Source organism: Cetorhinus maximus, chromosome 1, assembly GCF_964194155.1.
Source record: "Cetorhinus maximus chromosome 1, sCetMax3.hap1.1, whole genome shotgun sequence".
NCBI lineage: Eukaryota > Metazoa > Chordata > Chondrichthyes > Lamniformes > Cetorhinidae > Cetorhinus > Cetorhinus maximus.
In genome coordinates this window covers 241,086,334-241,106,991 of record NC_135879.1, presented here as the reverse complement: position 1 = coordinate 241,106,991, position 20,658 = coordinate 241,086,334, and the positions used below count along the sequence as shown (strand labels likewise).

At 44.1% G+C, this 20,658-nt stretch overlaps 1 protein-coding gene across 2 annotated transcripts in view; it reads right to left on the bottom strand.

Annotated features, from left to right (window-relative positions):
• Nucleotides 1–12,774, bottom strand: part of nagk (N-acetylglucosamine kinase) — a 38,601-nt gene extending 25,827 nt beyond the window's left edge. The window contains exons 1-2 of one of the 2 annotated variants that reach the window (XM_078554824.1): nt 12,678–12,774; nt 11,558–11,642 (exon numbers count right to left, since the gene is read on the bottom strand). In XM_078554824.1, the coding sequence (XP_078410950.1) occupies nt 11,558–11,642; nt 12,678–12,730 (138 nt within the window). In that variant the 5' untranslated portion in view covers nt 12,731–12,774. The remainder of the gene's footprint in view (nt 1–11,557; nt 11,643–12,677) is intronic. The other variant, XM_078554832.1, reaches the window with a different exon arrangement.
• Between the last annotated feature and the right edge of the window lie 7,884 nt (nt 12,775–20,658).

The window sequence follows — 20,658 nt, the reverse complement described above, 5'->3', positions numbered from 1 at the left end:
CAATCATTCTATTCGTCCCAAACAGCCAATCACACCCCACCCCACCCATCCCAAACAGCCAATCACCCCTCCCGTTGGTCCCAGCCAGCCAACTGCCCTCCCTGCCCATCCCAGACAGCCAATCGCCCCTCTTGTTGGCCCCAGTGCTCCTTGTCTGCCCCAAGCAACCATATATAAATTTGTTAGAATCATCTCTCTCAGGGCTGAGTTTTTCTTTTACACAATGGAAGGACATGGCATGATCTGGATATCTGGATGCTAACCCGGGGATTTTTTTTTTTAAAAAGTCATAAGTTCACCTTGAAACTGTCAACAAGCAGGCCTCTTCCAAGAAATCATCTGAGCAAAATCATACTTGAGAAGGAGTTGTTTGTTTGTTTGTTTTGAACTGTAAAGCACTCTAATGAAAAGCTGGAAGACAAAAAGGCCATCACATGGCAGAGGCAAACATTAAGTTTGAACCTATTGTTTGGCTTTCAGTCTTGTTGGGGAACAAGATGAGAATGGAAGGCTTCCTTAACTGGCTCCCTCTCTCTACCTTGCCTAAAATTGTGTGGGGCTATCAACCTACAGTCAGAGAACCCTCATCTGGGTGTCATTAGTCTGCATTTGGACCTGCAAAGCTGAGACCGGTTGGTGAGAACTTCCAGCCATCTCACACAAGTGAACTCCAGGTCGACAGCATCGAGACCCTGCAGACTTTATCCTTTATTTTATAACGCCCATCCTCCAAAGCCCATCTCTGCAGAGGGGGACTATCTATTTGTCCTTTGTTTGTCTGTGTGTGTGTTTGTGTGTGCGCGCGCGCGCGTATACTGGGGGAATTCTTTAGGGAGAGATAGATAGGTATACTTTCTTTTCCAATTGTGTTAACTAGTACTTGCAACTTAAAAGAGGTTTTGTTTTAAAATAAATTAATCATTCTGAGTATTTGAAAGAAGGCAGGTCAGAGTCTCTTCTTCTGGGTACTTACTATAAGTATAGGTACAGAATTGGCCATTTCGGTGAGAAAATTAAACATTTGAATTAATGGTACAGCCTCTGGAGTACTGAGGCTTGGTAACCCGCGCACTCCTCCCATCCCTCTCGCAACATAAACTGGGGGCTCTTGCAGGATTTGGAATGCAGACAGCAGGTGATCAGAAGCAGAATAATAATTGGTATGGGGTAAAAGGGCAGAGACCAGGTTTCTTAGGCATTGGTAAACTAAAACGGAGTTGGAAGTTGCTAAAACTTTTCTACAGATGGAAATGTAATCCTGGCTGGTTTACAACAAGTAACCAAGACCCAGCTAACGGAATTGGCGGATAAGTTGGAGTTAGAGTTATCCATAGGGGTGAGGAAAGCAGACACAGTTGAGGTAATAGCACGGCATTTGAAACTAGAAGGGACACCAAAGAGACCACATTCTACATGGGTTGAGTCAATTGAATATAAAATTGTTAGAATCATCTCTCTCAGGACTGAGTTTTTCTTTTACAAAATGGAAGGACATGGCATGATCTGGATATCTGGATGCTAACCCGGGGATTTTTCTTCTAAGATTCAGTTGCAAGTGAAGAAACTTGAATTGGAGGCAGAAGAAAAGGAAAAGGGAGAGCATTTCAAAGGGAACAAGCAAAAAGGCAGGAATGAGAGAAGGCAAGAGAGCTTGAGTTCCAGAGGGAGAAGTTAGCAATGGTGGAAATAGAGAAGGAACAAGAAAGGGAATACCTGCTTAAAAGGCTGAGCTTTAAAAAGAGGCCTCAGATACAGAAGAAGGTTCTGATGATGAAAAAACCTCTAACCCAAAGCCCAGTGGAGAGACGTTTAAGTTTTGCATGCCCTCCCAAGGTTTGAGGAATGGGATGTAGAGGCATTCTTTACTTCGTTTGAAAAGGTGGCTAAGCAAATAAAGTGGCCGAAGGAAATCTGGACCTTGCTCTTACAGAGTAGGTTGGTGGGTAGAGCTCATGAGGTTTATGCATCGCTGTCAGAAGAGGTATCTGGGGATTATGATGCAGAAAAAAAGCTATTCTGAGTGCATATGAGTTAGTCCCCAAGGCATACAGGCAGAAATTTCAGAATAAAGAAACAGCCTGGGTAGAACTATATTGAGTTTGAGAGGGTAAAGTAATTTTGACCACTGGATACAGGCATTAAAGATAGAGACAACACATGAAGCTCTTGGGGAAATAATTCTCCTGGATTTAAAGGTTCACTTCCTCCAGCAGTTAGAACCCATATTGAAGAACAGAGGGTCACCACACAGACAGGCAGCAGAGACAGCTGACGATTATGAGCTGATCCATAAATCCAAACCCTTTTCCGTTTCCCCCTCCCCCCCACAAACCCAGAAATATAGAAGGTGGGAAGGTGAAAGGAAGGTAAGTAGCCAGGGAAGAGAAGGGACAGCTGGGAATTCCCCGGAAACCCCTCCTCTGGCCAGAAAGGAAGATGCCGAGGATGGAAGTGATATTCGAAGGGCTAAGTGTTTCCATCGTAACAAGGTGGGACACGTTTGTGCAGAGTGCCAGAAGTTGCACAGTAAATCCATTGAACTTATTGGGGTACATACGGGTGATTCAGGAAAAGGAGCCCTGACTGAAAGTACAACAGATCAAGTTTAGCGATAACTGCAGCTGTGAAAGTGTGTGAACACCTCAGGTGAGGTGAATGAGAGAATGAGAGTTTTAGAGAATTTGTGTCAAGGGGAAATGTAACCCCTTATCCCTCAAATGGGACAGCTAAACCTATAATCATACTTAAGAGATACAGGAGCCAGTCAAACACTTTTGCTGGGGAAAGGCATAACTTTTCCACCAGAGAGCGCATTAAAAGCCAAAGTTTTAGTCAATGGCGTTGGAGGAGAGTATATACCTGTAGTTTGTACTGGGTGTAAGTGGAGTGTGACCTAACGTCTGGGACAGTGACGGTAGGGGTTGTTCAGAAGTTACCAGTAGATGGAGCTGATTTACTCCTGGGAAATAATTTAGCTGGAGCAAAGATAGTAGCTTTTCCCATAATTACAGTAAACCCAAGTGAGGTTAAAGAGACAAAGCAGTTACAGGAAAAGGTTCCAGGAGTTTTTCCTTCGTGTGAGATAAGCCGAGCACCGGCTAAGCAAAGCCAATCATCGAAGGCCAAAGTGATACCACAGACAGGTATTTGGCTAGCTGAAACTTTCTTTAAAGACTTAAATAATCTGAAAGAGATGTTGAACAAACCCTCTCTAGTTGAGGCTCAACAAGCTGATCCAGAGTTAAGAAAGATAGCACAATCAGCCCAAACTGAAGCTGAGGCAGTTCCAGAATGTTATCGTTATAAATGGAATCCTAATGAGGAAGCGGAGACCTCCTCACAGACCTGCAGAGGAGTGGTGGAGGGTTGTTCATCAGGTAGCAGTACCGCCCAAATATTATGAAGAGATATGACAGACAGCACATGAAATTCCTACGGCAGGACAGGTAGGGATACGGTAAACTCAAGCGCAGATAAACTAGCAGTTTTACTGGTCAGGTTTTCATAAGGACATGGTGTAGTTTTGTAAAACATGGCATATCTGCCAGACGGTAGGAAAACCTCAAGTTGTAATCAAACCAGCACCCTTAATTCCCATGCCAGTTTTTGAGGAACCATTCAGCAGGGTGTTAGTGGACTGTCAAAGGGTTTTACAGCACAGAAACAGGCCCTTCGGCCCATTGTGTCCGTGCCAGCCATCAAGCACCTATCTGTTCTAATCTCATTTTCCAACATTTGGCCCCTAGCCCTGTATGCTCTGGTGTTTCAAGTGCTCATCTAAACACTTCTCAAATGTTGTGAGGGTTCCTGCCTCTACCGCCCCCTCAGGCAGTGTGTTCCAGATTACAACCACCCTATGAGTGAAATATGTTCTTTCCTCAAATCCGCTCTAAACCTTATCTTAAATCTATGCCAAACAAAAACAGAAAATGCTAGAAAAACTCAACAGGTCTGACAGCATCTGTGGAGAGAGAAAAACAAAGTTAACGTTTCGAAACGACCCTTCTTCAGAGCATCTCTTCGCAGATGCTGTCAGGCCTGCTGAGTTTTTCCAGCATTTTCTGTTTTTGTTTCAGATTTCTAGCATCCGCAGTATTTTGCTTTTATCTTAAATCTACGCTCCCTGGTTACTGATGCCTCTGCTATCTATGCCCCTCATAATTTTGTATACCTCTATCAGGTTCCCCCTCAGCCTTCTCTGTTCTAAGGAAAACAACCCCTGCCTATCCAGTCTCTCTTCATTGCTGAAACGCTCCAGCCCAGGCAACATCCTGGTGAATCTCCTCTGCACCTTCTCTGGTGCAAAATCACACCCTTCCTATAGCGTGGCGACCAGAACCGCACACAGTACTCCAGCTGTGGCCTAACTAGTGTTTTATACAGCTCCAACATAACCTCCCTGCTCTTATATTCTATGCCTCAGCTAATAAAGGCAAGTGTCCCATATGCCTTTTTAACCACCTTATCTACCTGTCTTGCTGCCTTCAGGGATCTATGGGCATGTACACCAAGGTCCATCTGATCCTCTGTACTTCCTAGGGTCCTACCATTCATTGTGTATTCCCTTGCCTCATTAGTCCTACCAAAATGCATCACCTCACACTTCTCAGGATTAAATTCCGTTTGCCACTGCTCTGCCCATCTTACCAGCCCAGCTATATCGTCCTGTAATCTAAGGCTTTCCTCCTAGTTACGACACCACCAATTTGCGTGTCATCTGCGAACTTACTGATCATACCTCCTGATTTCACGTCTAAATCATTAATACACACTACAAACAGCAAGGATGCCAGCACCGATCCCTGCAGTACACCACTCATCACAGGCTTCCAATCCCAAAAACAACCTTTGACTATCACCCTCTGCCTGCTGCCACGAAGCCAATTTTGGATCCAATTTGCCAAATTGCCCTGGATCCCATGGGCTCTTACCTTCTTTACTATTCTCCCTTGCGGGACCTTGTCAAAAGCCTTACTGAAGTCCATGTAGACTACATCAACTGCACTACCCTCATCTACACAACTAGTCATCTCCTTGAAAAATTCAATCAAATTTGTTAGACATGATCTCCCCCTGCCAAAGCCTTGCTGACTATCCCTGATTAATTCCTGCCTCTCCAAGTGGAGATTAATTCTGTCCCTCAGAATATTTTCCAATCGTTTCCCTACCACTGATGTTAGACTCACTGGCGTGTAATTACCCGGTTTATCCACACTACCCTTCTTGAATAATGGTACTGCATTCGTTGTCCTTCAGTCCTCTGGCACCTCTCACGTGGCCAGAGAGGATTTGGGGAAGTATCCACTTTTAAGCCCACCAAAACGGCTAATACCTCCTCCCTTTCAATGCCAATTTGTTCAAGTATATCTCAGTCCCCCTCCCTGATTTCTACACCTACATCGTCCTTCTCCATAGTGAACACAGATGAAAAGTAATCATTTAAAACCTCATCTATGTCCTCTGGCTTCACGCATGGATTGCCACTTTGGTCCCTTATGGGCCCTACTCTTTTCCTGGTTATCCTCTTGCCCTTAAAAGTTATAGAATACCTTGAGATTTTCCTTTATCTTGCCCGTCAGTGTTTATTCATGCATTATTCCCTTGTGCCTTCTTAACAGGTCCATATTTGCTCTGCCTTCCATACTGACTTAATTTCTCTTCTATATTTGGCTGTGCATCACCCCTTACTGTAACTCCACTCTGTATCCCATCCCCCTGCCAAATTAGTTCAAACCCCCCCCCAACAGCACTAGCAAACCTCCCCATAAGGATTTTGGTCCCGTTCCAGTTCAGGTGTAACCCGTCCGACTTGTACAGGCCCCACCTTCACCAGAAACAGACCCAGTGATCCAGGAAACTAAAGCCCACCTACCTGCACCATCTCCTCAGCCACACATTCATCCTGCCCGTTGTTCTGAGAGTTTTATGGTACCTCTCTAAAGCTCCCTGTGTTTGTGCATAATATGCTATGGACTTTAATTGTTTTATATCCAAACTCCTCATTATGTTCTGAAAAATTTTAGACATAAAATTGGAAGTGTAACCTGACTAGGTCCTCCCATTCCTATACTCACTAGCACGTGGCACAAGGAGTATTTCAGAGATTACAGCCTTTGAGGTCCCGCTTTTTAATCTGCTAACTAGCTCCCTAAATTCTTGTTGCAGGACCTCGTCCCTCTTTCTACCTATGTCGTTGGTACCAATGTGAACCACCAATGATGTGGGACCATTATCAAAAACTAAAGCAGGACACCAGCACATCCTTACTATTATGGTTATGAAAACTCGACTTCTAGAGGCCATCTCTTAAGGACAATTATGGCTAAAGTAGTGATAGAGAAGTTATCCCAATTTTTTACTTGATATGGATTACCAGTAGAGACCTAATCAGGTTACAGTTCCAATTTTACATCTAAAATTTTTCAGAACATAATGAGTTTGGGTATAAAACAATTAAAGCCCACAGCATATCATCCACAAACGTACCATCAAACTCTCAAAACAATGATCAAAGCATATTGTCATGAATATCCCCATGATTGGTACAAGGGACTGGATTTTCTATTATTTGCCCCCAGAGATTCACCAAATGAATCTATTGGTTTTAGCCCTTTTGAATTAATTTACAGACATGAGATAAGAGGTCCTCTGAAGTTAATCAATAAAAGTTTTTAGGAGAGATGGACGAACCCTCTATGTTAGATTATGTGCCTGTGTTCCAGGAATGGCTCACGAGAGCCTGCAATATGGCTCGAGAACATCTTAAAGTTTCTCAAACAAAAATGAAAGAATGGGCAGATAAGCAAGCTATGACCCGAACATTACAACCAAGGGGAACAACAGAGGGAACCTCGGGAAGCACGGGGTTCAGTGGTCCATCCAAGGTAATTAAGAGGGTTAGTAAAGTAAATTATTTGATAAATACCCCAGATTGTAAGAAAAAGAATCAGCTGTGTCATATCAATATGTTAAAACGATTCCATCATAGAGAGGAAGATGGGAAAGGGCAGGTATGTCGGGTCATAAGCATAGTGGAGGATGAAAGAGACAGTGACAGTGAGGCTTAGACAGTTCACAAATTGACTATCTGGTTGGCTAACACTGAAATATTAGGACAGTTAGATACCATAGTTTCATATTTAGAAGTAGGACAACGAGAGGATCTAGTGAGGTTCCCTTTAAATTCTGCAGGTATCGGTAGGGATAAACCAGGGTCTACAATTTTAGCCACACATGATGTGGATGTAGGGGAGTCTTCTCTTATAAAGCAACGTCCTTATTGTTTAAGTCCAGAGAACAAGCACAAGTGACAGCAGAAATTTAACATATGTTAGAAAATCACCTAATTGAACCTAGTCAAAACAGTTGGTGTTCTCCAGTCAATTTAGTGCCTAAACCTGGTGGGTCAACCAGATTCTGCACTGACTATAGAAAGGTTAATGCTGTAACAAAAACGGATTCCTCGTCTAGAAGATTGTATTGACAGGGTTGGCAGTGCCATGTTCCTAAGGTAGATTTGTTGAAAGGATACTGGCAAGTACCTTTAACATCGTGAGCTAATGAAATATTTGCTTTTGTCACGCCAATTGGGCTATACAAATGCCGACGAATGCCATTCGGACTAAAAGATTGCTCTAGCCACTTTCCAAAGATTAATGAATCAGGTGATCATTAATGTTCCGAACTGTGTGGTTCGCTTGGATGATGTATTGGTTCATAGCAACACATGGGAAGACCATTTAAAACAACTGGAAGCCCTATTTATACAATTACAATTGGCAGATCTAGTAATAAGCCTTGCACAAAGTGAGTTCACAAAAGCGCAAGTAACTTATTTAGGGCACATCATGGGCAGGGACAAGTCTTGCCAAGAACAGCAGAGATACAGGCTATGATGGAATTCCCTGTCCCTAAAACTGAACGGGAAATCGTGAGATTTTTAGGGATGTGCGGTTTTTCTATCGTAAATTTGTGCCAAAACTTCGGCATAATAGTGGTTCCAGTAATGGATTCATTGCCAAAGAAAGCAAAGGTGGTATGGTCAACAGAATGCCAGACAGCTTTTGAGAAGGTGAAGGCAATTTTAACTAAGGAACCAGTATTAGCCACCTCTAATTTCGCCAAGCCTTTCAAGCTGGAAATCGATGCACCCAGCCCCAAGTCACTAACAGTCTTATTGCAAGATGATGAATTGGGCATTGAGAACCCTGTGGAGTACTTTTCTAAAAGAATTAAATCAGCATCAAAAGAGATACTCTATGGTAGAAAAGAAAAACCTGGGATTGTTATTGGCTCTTAAGCATTTTGAGGTATATATAATCTGCCATGGCATTGGTATATACGAACCATAATCCTTTAGTCTGTTGAAAAATGTAAGACTCAGAATGACAGACTGTTCTGGTGGAGCTTGCTAATACAGCCTTATAACTTAAAAATTGTTCATATCGCTGGAAAAGATAATTTAATTGCTGATGCATCATCAAGAATGTAAATTTTTATAATTGTCTGGAAAGCAAGAAAGTCAGAAAACTGTACAGATTCTGTATAAGGAGCGAATGGCGCAGTGAGTGCACGTTTGAATTCTGTTTATATGTTGCACTTATCTTTTTCTGTATCCTTTGCAATGAACCACATTTGAAAATGGCGTTTCATCACTTAAGAGCGGAGAGGCATGTTAGAACCATATCCCTCAGGACTGAATAACTCGTTTACAAAATGGAAGGACATGGCATGATCTGGACATCTGGATGCAAACCTGGGATTTTTTTTTAAAAAGGTCATAAGTTCTTCTTGGAACTGTCAACAAGCAGGCCTCTTCCAAGAAATCACCTGAGCTTTATGGTACTTGAGAAGGCGTTGTTTGTTTGCTTTGAACCATAAAGCACTCTAACTAATAAAAAGCCGGGAGACAAAAGGGCAATCACCTGGCAGAGGCTGAACCTGTAGTTTTGCTTTCAGTCTTGTTGGGGAACAAGCTGAGGATGGAAAGCTACCCTTAACCGGCTCCCTCTCTCTACCATGCCTGAAATTGTGTTTGGCTATCAACCTGTAGCCAGAGAACCCTCATCTGAGTGTCATTCGTCTGCATTTGGACCTGCAAAGCTGAGACCGGTTGCTGAGAACTTCCAGACATCCACCGGGACCAGTGGCCTGTTTTCACACAAGAGAACTCCAGGTCGACAGCATCGAGACCCTGCAGACTTGATCCTTTATTTTATAATGCTCATCCTCCAAAGCCTGTCTCTGCAGTGAGAGAGACTATATCTGCTCGTCCTTTGTTTGTCTGTGTGTGTACTGGGAAATTTTTTACGAAGAGATAGATATCTATACTTTGATTCCAATTGTGTGTTAACTAGCACTTGCAACTTGTTAAAAGAAGTTTTGTTTTAAAATAAATTAATCATTTTGAGTTTTTGAAAGAAGCCTGGTCAGAGTCTCTTTTCTTCTGGGTACTATGAGTATAAGTGCACAATTAGCCATTTTAATGAGAAAATTAAACATTTAAATTAATGGTACAAACTGTGAGGTAGTGGGGTTTGATAATTCACGCATTCCTCCCATCCGGTTGTAACAAAGTGACATAAATCTCACTAGGAATTGACAGCTCTTCATGCCATTTTACAAGTAATTTGTTTCATCTCTGCTTAAACAACAACAGATTGAGGGAATGGAGGAATTGCCTTAGGATAAGCGATTATGTAAATTGGGTGTGGAAGGAGAAAGTGAAGAGGTGATGTGATTTCTGTTTTTAGGATTCTAAAGTGACAAGATAATGTAGATAATGTTCAGGAGAATCAAAGTACCTCACCTCCACTGGAAAGGTTATTTCAAAACTAATCTGAGGAAACAATAGTTAAATGATCGAATGGTCAATTTGTGGAACAGACTACATAAGAAAATGGTGGAAGAGACAGACAGACAGGCAGAGAGAAAAGGGCCAAGAGGGAGCGATAGAGAGAGGGGGAGAAAGAAAGAGAGAGAGGAAAAGAGAGACAGAAAAAAGGGGGGAGGGGAGGGGTAGAAAGAGAGAGAGGCAGAGAGAAAGAAAGAGAGAGAGCAACAGCACAGACCTGATCAGAATTCACCAGCAGCAGTTGTGGAAAATAAGAGAGAATGCTGGTGAAGAGCACGGACTCGATATGTGTATTTCCAAAAACACAAGGAGTGACATCAGAAAGGTGATTAGTTGATGTGGATCTACCCAAAAGTGTGGAAAATTGTCCAGGAAATTGTCCTGTACACAAAACCCAGGACAAATCGAATCAGCCAATTACTGCCCCATCAATTTACTCTTGATCATCAAAGTGTTGGAAGGGATCGTCGACAGTGCTATCAAGCAGTACTTTTACTCAGCAGTAATCTGCTCACTGCTGCTCAGTCTAGATTCCGCCAGGGCCACTCAGTTCCTGACCTCATTACGGCTTTGCTACAAACATGGAGCTGAACTCTAGAGGTGAGGTGAGAGCGACTCGACATTAAGGCAGCATTTGGCCAAGTGTGACATTTTTTTTATCTTCATTCATGGGATGTGGGCTTTGCTGGCTGGGGTAGGCATTTATTGCCCATCCTTAGTTGCCCTTGAAAAGGTGGTGAACTGCCTTCTTGTACCGCTGCAGTCCACGTGGTGTAGGTACACCCACAGTGCTGTCAGGAAGGGAGTTCCAGGATTTTGACCCAGCGACAGTGAAGGAACGGCGATATATTTCCAATTCATAATGGTGAGTGACTTGGAGGAGAACTTCCAGGTGGTAGTGTTCCTATCTATCCGCTGCCTTTGTCCTTCTAGATGGTAGCGGTCGTGGGTTCGGAAGGTGCTGTCTAAGGAGCCTTGGTGAATGTTGTGAGGAAGAAATTTTTTTGCACAGTGACTGTTAAGAACTTTGAACTAGGTGCCTGGTGGTGGAAACTGAGGCGATCAATGATTTCAAAAGGAAACTGGGCGGGCACTTGAAGGAAATAAACTTACAGGGCTACGGGGATGGAGCAGCGGAATGGAAGTGACTGGATTGCTCGGCAGCAAGAGCGACAGGCAGCACGGGAGCAGTGAGGGTTTGGGGGGGGGGGGGGGGGGGTGTTGCAAGTAAGAACTTTTTTTTAAACATAGTGACAGGTGCCTACAAGGGTGGTGGAAACGGAGACGATCAGTGATTTCAAAAGAAAACTGGATGGGGAATTGAGGGAAATAAACTTGCAGGGATACGGGGATGGAGCAGAGGAATGGGACTGACTGGATTGCTCTACAGATAGCCATCACGGAATTGATGGGCCAAATGGTCTCCATCTGTGCCATAATGACTCTATGACTAGGATGTTTGTATTAATTCCCTCAAAGGAAAATAGGATTAATTTATTTCAAAATGCTATCGTTTGGGATAAAGATTCAACACACATGACATGGTAAATATAATACACTTTGGAAAAACATGTGACACCAGATTTATGACTTCCAAAACTCCCCCAATTTGCCTCATGTCTGGGTCTGCTGTAAACTGACAGAGTTTGATTTGTCGAAAACTTGCACTGCCTGACTACCGGGACGATAGACACTATTCCTTACCCAGTGGTTGGTGGCTGGACCATCTACCTTGGACTTGATCTTCCCATTTGCATCAATAAGCACCACATTCGATCTAGTTGCTCCTCTAAGAGGGAAATTAAAATTGATTTCTGTTTGAATATATAAAAAGTCCTACTATTCCATCTTCTTCCAGCACTTTAAAAAAATTCTTTCATGAGATGTCAGCCTCGCTGGCTAGGCCACCGTTTATTGTCCATTCCTAATTGCCCTTGGGAAGGTGGTGACCTCACAGACACCCACAACTACCTACAACTCTCCTTTCACTTGCTTTCTCCTCCACTCCTTTAAAAGTATCACTTGGACATCTTTCCCTGTGAGGTGCCATCCGTTCTTGCAATGGGATACTTTGACCATGGAATGGGCACATTTTCCACAAAGGAAATCGCTGATAAAAATTGTCTTCCCTGGCTACGGGGCCAACTGCGACCGAGGGTCAAAACCCTGGAACGCCATCCTTATCAGCATTGCAGGGGACAACAACACATGGACTGCAGCAGTTCAAACTCTTTCGAGTTATCAGTCACAGATTGCAACTCTTTCGAGTACAATCACAGTTCTTGGTTTTCCGGGAGTGGGACATGAACCCACAACCCTCTGATTCAAAGGCGAGGGTGCTATGAACTGAGCCACAGCTGACACCTCTCTGCAGCAGTTCGAGAAGGGCAATTAGGGATGGGCAATCAATGCTGGCCTTATAATAGTGACGCTCACTCCCCATAAATTAATGAAACAACATAAAAAAGGAAAACGAGTTGAATTGTGACTGGTGGGGTAACAGCCCAGCCTAGTTGCGGAGCAGGCATGGGTACAGAGGGAAGGTGAGAGGGTTAGGCTGCAGGGGATATGGAAGGAGGGGTGTGAGGAGTTACCAGCGTGGGAAAGGGGGTCGGGGGGAAGGTTGCGATGCCCCAGCCCCGGGCGCTTGAACCCTCTCCCAGTAATTCCCCGATTCCGCCGGGAAGGCGCCTCCGCTGCCGGCCCGGGAGCCTGGCCGCTCGTTGCGGGGGGGATCGAACCAGCCGACAGCCGCTAACTAAGCCCCTCCAACCCGAGGTTAAAGCAAGGCTTCAGTTCTCCGCTCGCTCACTCACTCACTCACCCCTCCACTCCACCGTACAGTTGCATCATTTTCCAGTGTCTGAGTCCGATCATGTGACAAAGGAGAGCGTAACAAAAGCGATCACGTGACAACTTGGGTCACATGACAGGGAGGGGCGCGATGGAGAGAGATAGTAGAGGGAGGGAGGTAGGAATAGTACAGAGAGAGCAGAGATATAGATAGGGGGACATTGGGGGGAGAGATGGAGAGGTTGAGATAGATAGATAGATGAGAGACACAGACAGTAGAGAGGAAGAGGTTAAGATGAGGGGGGAGAGAGTCAGACAGACATGGACAGAGTAGAGAGAGGGAGATAGCAGGTGTGGAAAGATAAAAAGACAATAGAAAGGGAGAAACAAGAGAGAGAAAGTAAAAAAATAATAATTGGGTCATGAGGACTCAAAACGTCAACTTTGTTCTTCTCTGCCAGACCTGCTGAGTTTTTCCAGGTATTTCTGTTTTTGTTAAGAGAGAGAAAGTGGTGTGTGGTGGGTAGCAAGAGACAGTCAGGAAGGCAGATAGATAGATAGTTAGAGGTTGAGATGAGGGAGGGGGAGATTTACCAGAGAGGGGCAATGAAAGACAATAGAGAGGGAGAGGTCGAGCCAGGAGGGAGGGAGATAGTAGAGGAGAGGATGACAGAGCGATGGAAACAGTATGGGGGGAGAGGTTGAGGCCAGAGAGGAAGGGATAGAGGGAAGACCTGGATGTAGGTAGAGAGGGAGTAATAGAAATAGGAGGGAGGTAGAGAGAAACAGGTACAATAGCAGCATAGTGCTTATATAATCCATCACTACTCCCCTAGACAGTTTGTTTACTACTCCCTTTGACCCTGCACCATGAAATCTTTTGACATTTTAATCTCTCCTATCTTCCATCCTATAACAGACCTTCCCTTTTGTTCTTTTTCCCACTCTCCCCCTTTTACTTGCTCAAAACCTATTACATTTCTAACATTTCCCAGTTCCGACAATGGGTCACAAACCTGAAACGTCAATTTTGTTTTTCTCTTCAAGATGCTGCCAGATCTTGCTGTATATTTCCAGAATTTTCTGTTTTCATTTCAGATTTCTAGCATCCACAGTATTTTCCTTTTTTATTTATTCTGTCTTGGGATGTGGGCTTCGCTGGCTGGGCCAGCATTTATTGCCCATCCCTAATTGCCCTTCAGAAGGTGGTGGTGAGCTGCCTTCTTGAACTGCTGCAGTGGCATAGGTACACCCACAGTGCTGTTAGGGAGGGAGTTCCAGGATTTTGACCCAGCGACAGTGAAGGAACGGCGAATATGGTTCCAAGTTCAGATGGTGAGTGACTGTAGGAGGTAATCCAAGGGAGAGTAGCAATTTGTATACAAAATTGGTTTAGTAGCAGGAAGCAAAGCATAATGGTTGATAGGGATATTTTGTAACTGGAAGGTCTTTATCATGGGGATTCTGCAGGGCTCGGTACTCATTCCCTTTTTGTAGTTTATATTAATGATTTAGACTCAAATATAGTGGGCATTATAAAGACGTTTGCGTTAACAGTGAGGAGGAAAGCCTTAGGCTGCAGGAAGATATAAGTGCTGCTAGTTGGGCAGAAAAGTTAAAAATGGAGTTCATTCCAGAGAAATGTAATGTGATACACTATGGGAGGTGTAATAAGGCAAGGGAGGATACAATAAATGGGAGGATACTGTGGAGGAACAGATAGACCTTGGAGTGTATGTCCAGAGGTTCTGAAAGCTAGCAGGACAGGCCAATAAAGCGAGTAAGGAGTCACATGGCATGCTTTCCTTTGTTAGCCTGGGCATAGAATATAAGAGCAGGGAGGTTCTGCTAGAACTGTATACAACATTCATTAGACCGCAGCTTGGGTTCTGGTCTGATCTCTGGATTACTACCTGGGCCTTGAGCAAATTGGCGTTGGGTAAATGAGATTAGAGAGTTGAATAAGTGGAACAAAGATTGGTGTAGGAGAAATAGATTTTGATTTGTGGGGTACTGGCACCAATACTGGTGAAGGGAGGAGCTGGCGGAGTAGCTCTGTTAATTAATTATTACTCAGTACGATAGTGAGAGATGACCTTAGTTCAGAAGTTCAAGATGTAGAATCAGTTTGGGTAGAGATTAGAAATGACAAAGGTAAGAATTCACTTGTGGAAGTAGTTCATAGGCCCCATTACAGTAGCTACACTGTGGATAAAGTACATAGGAAGAAACAATGGTACGGACTTGATGGGCTGAATGACCTCCTTCTGTGTCATAAATTTTCTATGGTGAGTCCATGGAGGGATTTGAACACAAGGATGAGAATTTTAAATTTGAAGTATTGCAGGAATAGGACCCAGTGTAGGGCAGTGAGCACAGAGGACAATGGACTTGCTGGAAGCTAGGATATGGGCATCAGGGTTTTGGATGAGCTCAAGTTTACAAAGGTTGGAGAGCAGCCTGGAAATCTTTGGAATAGTTGAGCCCAGAAGTGGTAATGGCTTGGATGAGAGTTCCAACATCAGCAGGGGCAGAGACAGGTAATGTTACTGAGATGGTATTGAGTGTTCTTGATGATCGAAAGGATATGGAGTTGGAAGCTCGGTTCAGGGTCAAATAGGAGTCAGTATTGTGAAAGGTCTGGTTCAGCCCTGACAGGGGCCAGGGGAGAAGGATGGTAGTGAACGGCTGGGAATGAAGTTTGTGGCGGGGAATGAAACAATGACTTTGGTCTTCCTAATATTTAATTGGAATATTCAAGTCAAGTTAATAAAGGCTTGGATGAGGTTTCAATCACAGGTGGGCAGAGTCACGTAATGCTTCCATTAAGTAGAACTGCCCACTTCTTCCAATTTTAAAAAAAATATAAAAATAGATCATAAAACTTTTTCTGTAGGTAGGCAAGAAAAGTAAATGTGGACCCCTTGGGGCAGAGATGGGAGAATTATAATGGGGTATAAGGAAATGACAGAAACAATAAACAATGGCCCTGCGCAGGAGCAATTCACATGGTGCCGCTGCTTTTCCTATAGCCCTGCACTTTTTTCCTTTTCAGATAATGAACCATTTCCCTTCTGAATGCCATGATGGAATCTGCCTCACCACACTCTCAGGCAGTACACTCCAGATCCTAACCACTTGCTGTGTGAAAATGTTTTTCCTGTATTGCCATTCCTCCTTTTGCCAATTGCTTTAAATCTGTGCCCTTTGGTTTGTGATCCTTCCACCAGTTTGAACAGTTTCCCCTTACCTACTTTGTCCGCATCCCACATGATTTTGAATACCTCTATCAAATCTCCTCTCAACCTTCTCCGAAGAGAAGAGCGCCAGCTTCTCCAATCTACCTATGTAACTGAAGTTGCTCATTCTGGAATCATTCTTGTGAATCTTTTCTGCATCCTTTCTAATCCTTTGACATGCTTGGTATCATTGTGTACAGTCAGGAGTGTGATGGGATACTCTCCACTTGCCTGGATGAGTACAGCTCCAACAACACTCAAGAAGCTCGACACTATCCAGGACAAAGCAGCTCGCTTGATTGGCAACTTATCCACAAGCATTCACTCCCTCCACCTCTGACGCACAGTAGCAGCAGTGTGTACCATCTGCAAGATGCACTGCAGGAATTCACCAAGGCTCCTTAAGACAGCACCTTTCAAACCCACAACCACTACCATCCAGAAGGACAAGGGCAGCAGACATATGGGAACACCACTGCCTGGAAGATCCCCTCCAAGCCACTCATCATCCCGACTTGGAAATATATTTACAATTTCTCCTTTAACTCCTCTCACTTCCTCCAAATAAAAGGTGTGGCTATGGGTACCTGCATGGGCCCCAGCTATGCCTGTCTCTTTATGGGGTATGTGGAACATTCCTTGTTCCAGTCCTACTCCGGCCCCCTCCCACAACTCTTTCTCCGGTACATCGATGATTACTTCGGTGCTGCTTCATGCTCTCGTCGGGACCTGGAAAAATTTATTAATTTTGCTTCCAATCTCCACCCCTCCATCATCTTCACATGGTCCATCTCTGACACTTCTCTTCCCTTCCTTGACCTCTCTGTCTCAATTTCTGATGATAGACTGTCCACCAATATCCATTACAAGCCTACCGACTCCCACAGCTAACTCGACTACAGCTCCTCACACCCCACTTCCTGTAAGGACTCCATCCCATTCTCTCAGTTCCTTCGCCTCCGTCGCATCTGTTCTGATGACGCTACCTTCAAAAACAGCTCCTCTGACATGTCCTCCTTCTTCCTTAACCGAGGTTTTCCATCCACGGTCGTTGACAGGGCCCTCAACCGTGTCCGGCCCATATCCCGCGCATCCTCCCTCACAGAAACATGATAGGGTCCCCCTTGTCCTCACTTATCACCCCACCAGCCTCCGCATTCAAAGGATCATCCTCCGCCATTTCCGCCAACTCCAGCATGATGCCACCACCAAACACATCTTCCCTTCACCCCCCCTGATGGCATTCCGTAGGGATCGTTCCCTCCGGGACACCCTGGTCCACTCCTCCATCACCCCCTACTCCTCAACCCCCACTTATGGCACCTCCCCATGCCCACGCAGAAGATGCAACACCTGCCCCTTCCTCTCTCCTCACCGTCCAAGGGCCCAAACACTCCTTTCAAGTGAAGCAGCATTTCACTTGCATTTCCCCTAACTTAGTCTACTGCATTCGTTGCTCCCAATGCGGTCTCCTCTACATTGGAGAGACCAAACGCAAACTGGGCGACCGTTTTGCGGAACACCTGCCGTCTGTCCACAAGAAAGACCCAAACCTCCCTGTCGCTTGCCATTTTAACACTCCACCCTGTTCTCTTGCCCACATGTCTGTCCTTGGCTTGCTGCATTGTTCCAGTGAAGCCCAACGCAAACTGGAGGAACAGCACCTCATCTTCCGACTAGGCACTTTACAGCCTTCCGGGCTGAATATTGAATTCAACAACTTTAGATCTTAAACTCCCCCTCCCCCCATCCCCACCCCGTCTCTTCCCCCCCCCCTCCCCCCCCCGCTTTTTTTTCAATAATTTATATAGATTCTTCTTTCCCCACCTATTTCCATTATTTTTAAATCTAAAACTAAAACCTTGTTAGCCTTTCCACCCCACCCCCACTAGAGCTGTACTTTGAATATCCTGTCCTCCATTCTTAATTAGCACTTTTCTCACACAAAACACCTCTTTGACCCTTTCGTCTGTGACATCTTTTGATTATCTGCTCATCTCCACAATCACCACACCCTCAATGTCTCTCTCTCCCCCCACCACCCCCCACCCCAACCTTAAACCAATTTATATTTCTCCCTTCTTCTAACTATGCTTCAGTTCTGCCGAAGGGCCATGAAGGCTCGAAACGTTAACTGATTTCTTCTCCGCCGATGCTGCCAGACCTGCTGAGTTTTTCCAGGTAATTCTGTTTTTGTTTTGGATTTCCAGCATCCGCAGTAGCTTTTAGCTTTTTGTTTTTATCAATTAGGAATAAGTGCTGGCCTGGCTAGCGACACCTACATCCCACAAATGGGGAAAAAAGTCTCCTTTTCTACTTGGTTGCCTTTGGAGTGCCGATAAGATTCACTAGACTGATTTTGGTAGAAGGAGATTGTCATATGAAGAGAAATTAGGGCCTCTATTCTCTTGAGTTCGGAAGGAAAGATGATCTCTGAAACATACAGTTCTTCAGCGGTTTGACAGGATATATACTGGGAGGATGTTTCCTCTGGCTGGGGATTCTAGAACGAGGGATCACAAGCTCAGAATAAGGAATTAGCCATTTAAGACTGAGATGAAGAGAAGTTTCTTCACTCAAATCTTTGGAATTTTCTACCCTAGAGATCAGTGGATGCTCAGTCATTCTGTATATTCAAGACAGAGGCTGATAGATTTTTGGATACTAAAGGAAGCAAGGGATATGGGCATAGTCGAGGTGAGATAGACCACCCACGATCTTACTTAATGTAAAGCAGGTTTGAAGGGTCAAATGGCCTGCTTCTCCTCCTTATGCTTTTTTGTTCTAATTTATTATTGTATATCTTTGTAAAATGGAGACTGACCTTTTAAGGTTCTGTAAACTCCCATTTGCAGCAATGCTTTTTAGTTTTAAAAAGGAAGTAATGATTTGAGTTATGCTCTGCAATCAAAAGCGAAAGAGGAAGAGGACAAATGACGGTTAACACACATTTGATAGGTGACCATTTGCAATCAGAGTGCAGAAGCCCATCGTGCTCGTGCCAGCTCTGGTGAAGTTAACTGATTAATCCCACTCTCTTTTCTCCACCACCCCCCATCATTCTGCTCCTTCCCCACAGGCCAGCAGTGTTTTCTATTTTAAGGATTTATCTAATTCCCTTTTGAAAGTTACTGTTGAATCTGCTTCCACCACCCTTTCAGGAAGCACATTCCAGATGATCATAACTCACTTGTTTTTTTAAAAAAGCTCCCCTGAACCTTCTCTGCTCTAAGAGTCTAAGGAGAACCATCTCCAATCTCTCCCTATAACTGAGGTCCTTTATCCTTTGTTGAATCCAACAGTCCACTAACACCCGATGGGTATGAGTGAGAAAAACTGAATGAACTCTTTTAGCGCATCTATCCAGAAAGACTCCACGGTTTAATGCTTTCTATCTTGAAAACCACCCGGTTGTTTTTTTAAATGAGGTGAAGGAGGTTGCAGGGTCGTGGTTTCGGGTTACCCTGGTAACGAACTGATGTATGTGCCTCTGTATTATTTTTATGACCCTTGGTCTAGGGAGTGTAACCCCCAAACCTGTACCTGTTGAGGGATTTGACTAGAAAAACTGCCAATGAAATCCCTTGCACCCCTCCACCACCTGCCACCCCGAACCACGTGAGTATCTTGGAATTGGGTCCTGCGAGAATTGAAAGAAATGAAACATTCCAAGGTCTCGAGTGTGAATGTTTGACAATGTGTTTTGTTAATGTGAACATCCATTGTCTGAGTCTATTTGAACAGACTGCGATCTGACCTCTGATCAGTAACCCCGAATGTGACTGTTATAATCTCTTCCCTACAGTGGCAATTTTGAACATACGAAATAGGAGCAAGAGTAGGCTATTCGGATCCTTGAACCTGCTCCGCCATTTGATGAAATCATGGCTGATTTGATTGTGACCTCTGCTTTCCTATCTACTCCCTATACCCTTAGATTCTTGACTGACACAGGAGTCAACCTAACTCGGCCTTAAAAATGTTCATTGTCCCTGCCTCTGGGAAAGGGAATTCCACAATTTTAACATAAAACCACATTTTAATATAAATTAATACCAAGCGCATTTCCACCCCCTTCATCTCCATTCTGTGATAAAATGATTGAAAATCCCAAAATGCTCCTCTAAGTTTCTCTCGCTTGTCACTCCCAAGTTACAATGTCCCACTCAGACACACACCTTTCCTTCTCTCTGTGAATTGAAGAGTGGTTTAACCTTTGTTCCCCATACACTCTATTCCTTCCCCTCCAGGATTTCAATGCCTTCATACTTCATTCCTGTCATATTTTTTTGGGTGTTTTGTGCTGAATATCCCCCTTTAATTCAGTGCCATTGATCATTCATGTTGAGTAAATTTCCTACGATGTGAAGGATCAGCTATGATTTAGAGGGTAGCTTTCTCACCTCTAAATGGGTATGGGTCCTAATCCATGGATTTGACAACATAATCCAGGCCATGTGTTGCTTTCTGAATTTGACTTTTCCACTGTTCCCTTTTTATACTTTGCATCAGCGAGAACACAAACATGCTGTGTAAGAACCTTGAAGATAATTTGGTTAAGTGATAAAGAAACTGGCTTCTTCTTTTTGAGCTACGATTATTTATTTGTGTTAAATTTAGGCTGACCATCCTGACACCAGTACTGAGGAAGTGCTGCACTGTTAGAGATGCTGCCTTCCAAATGAAATGTTGAATGGAGGGCCCATCAGCTCTTTTAGGCAGACAGAAGGGGGGAGACTGCCTAGAATGAGTAAACAGTAAAAACTGGGAAAT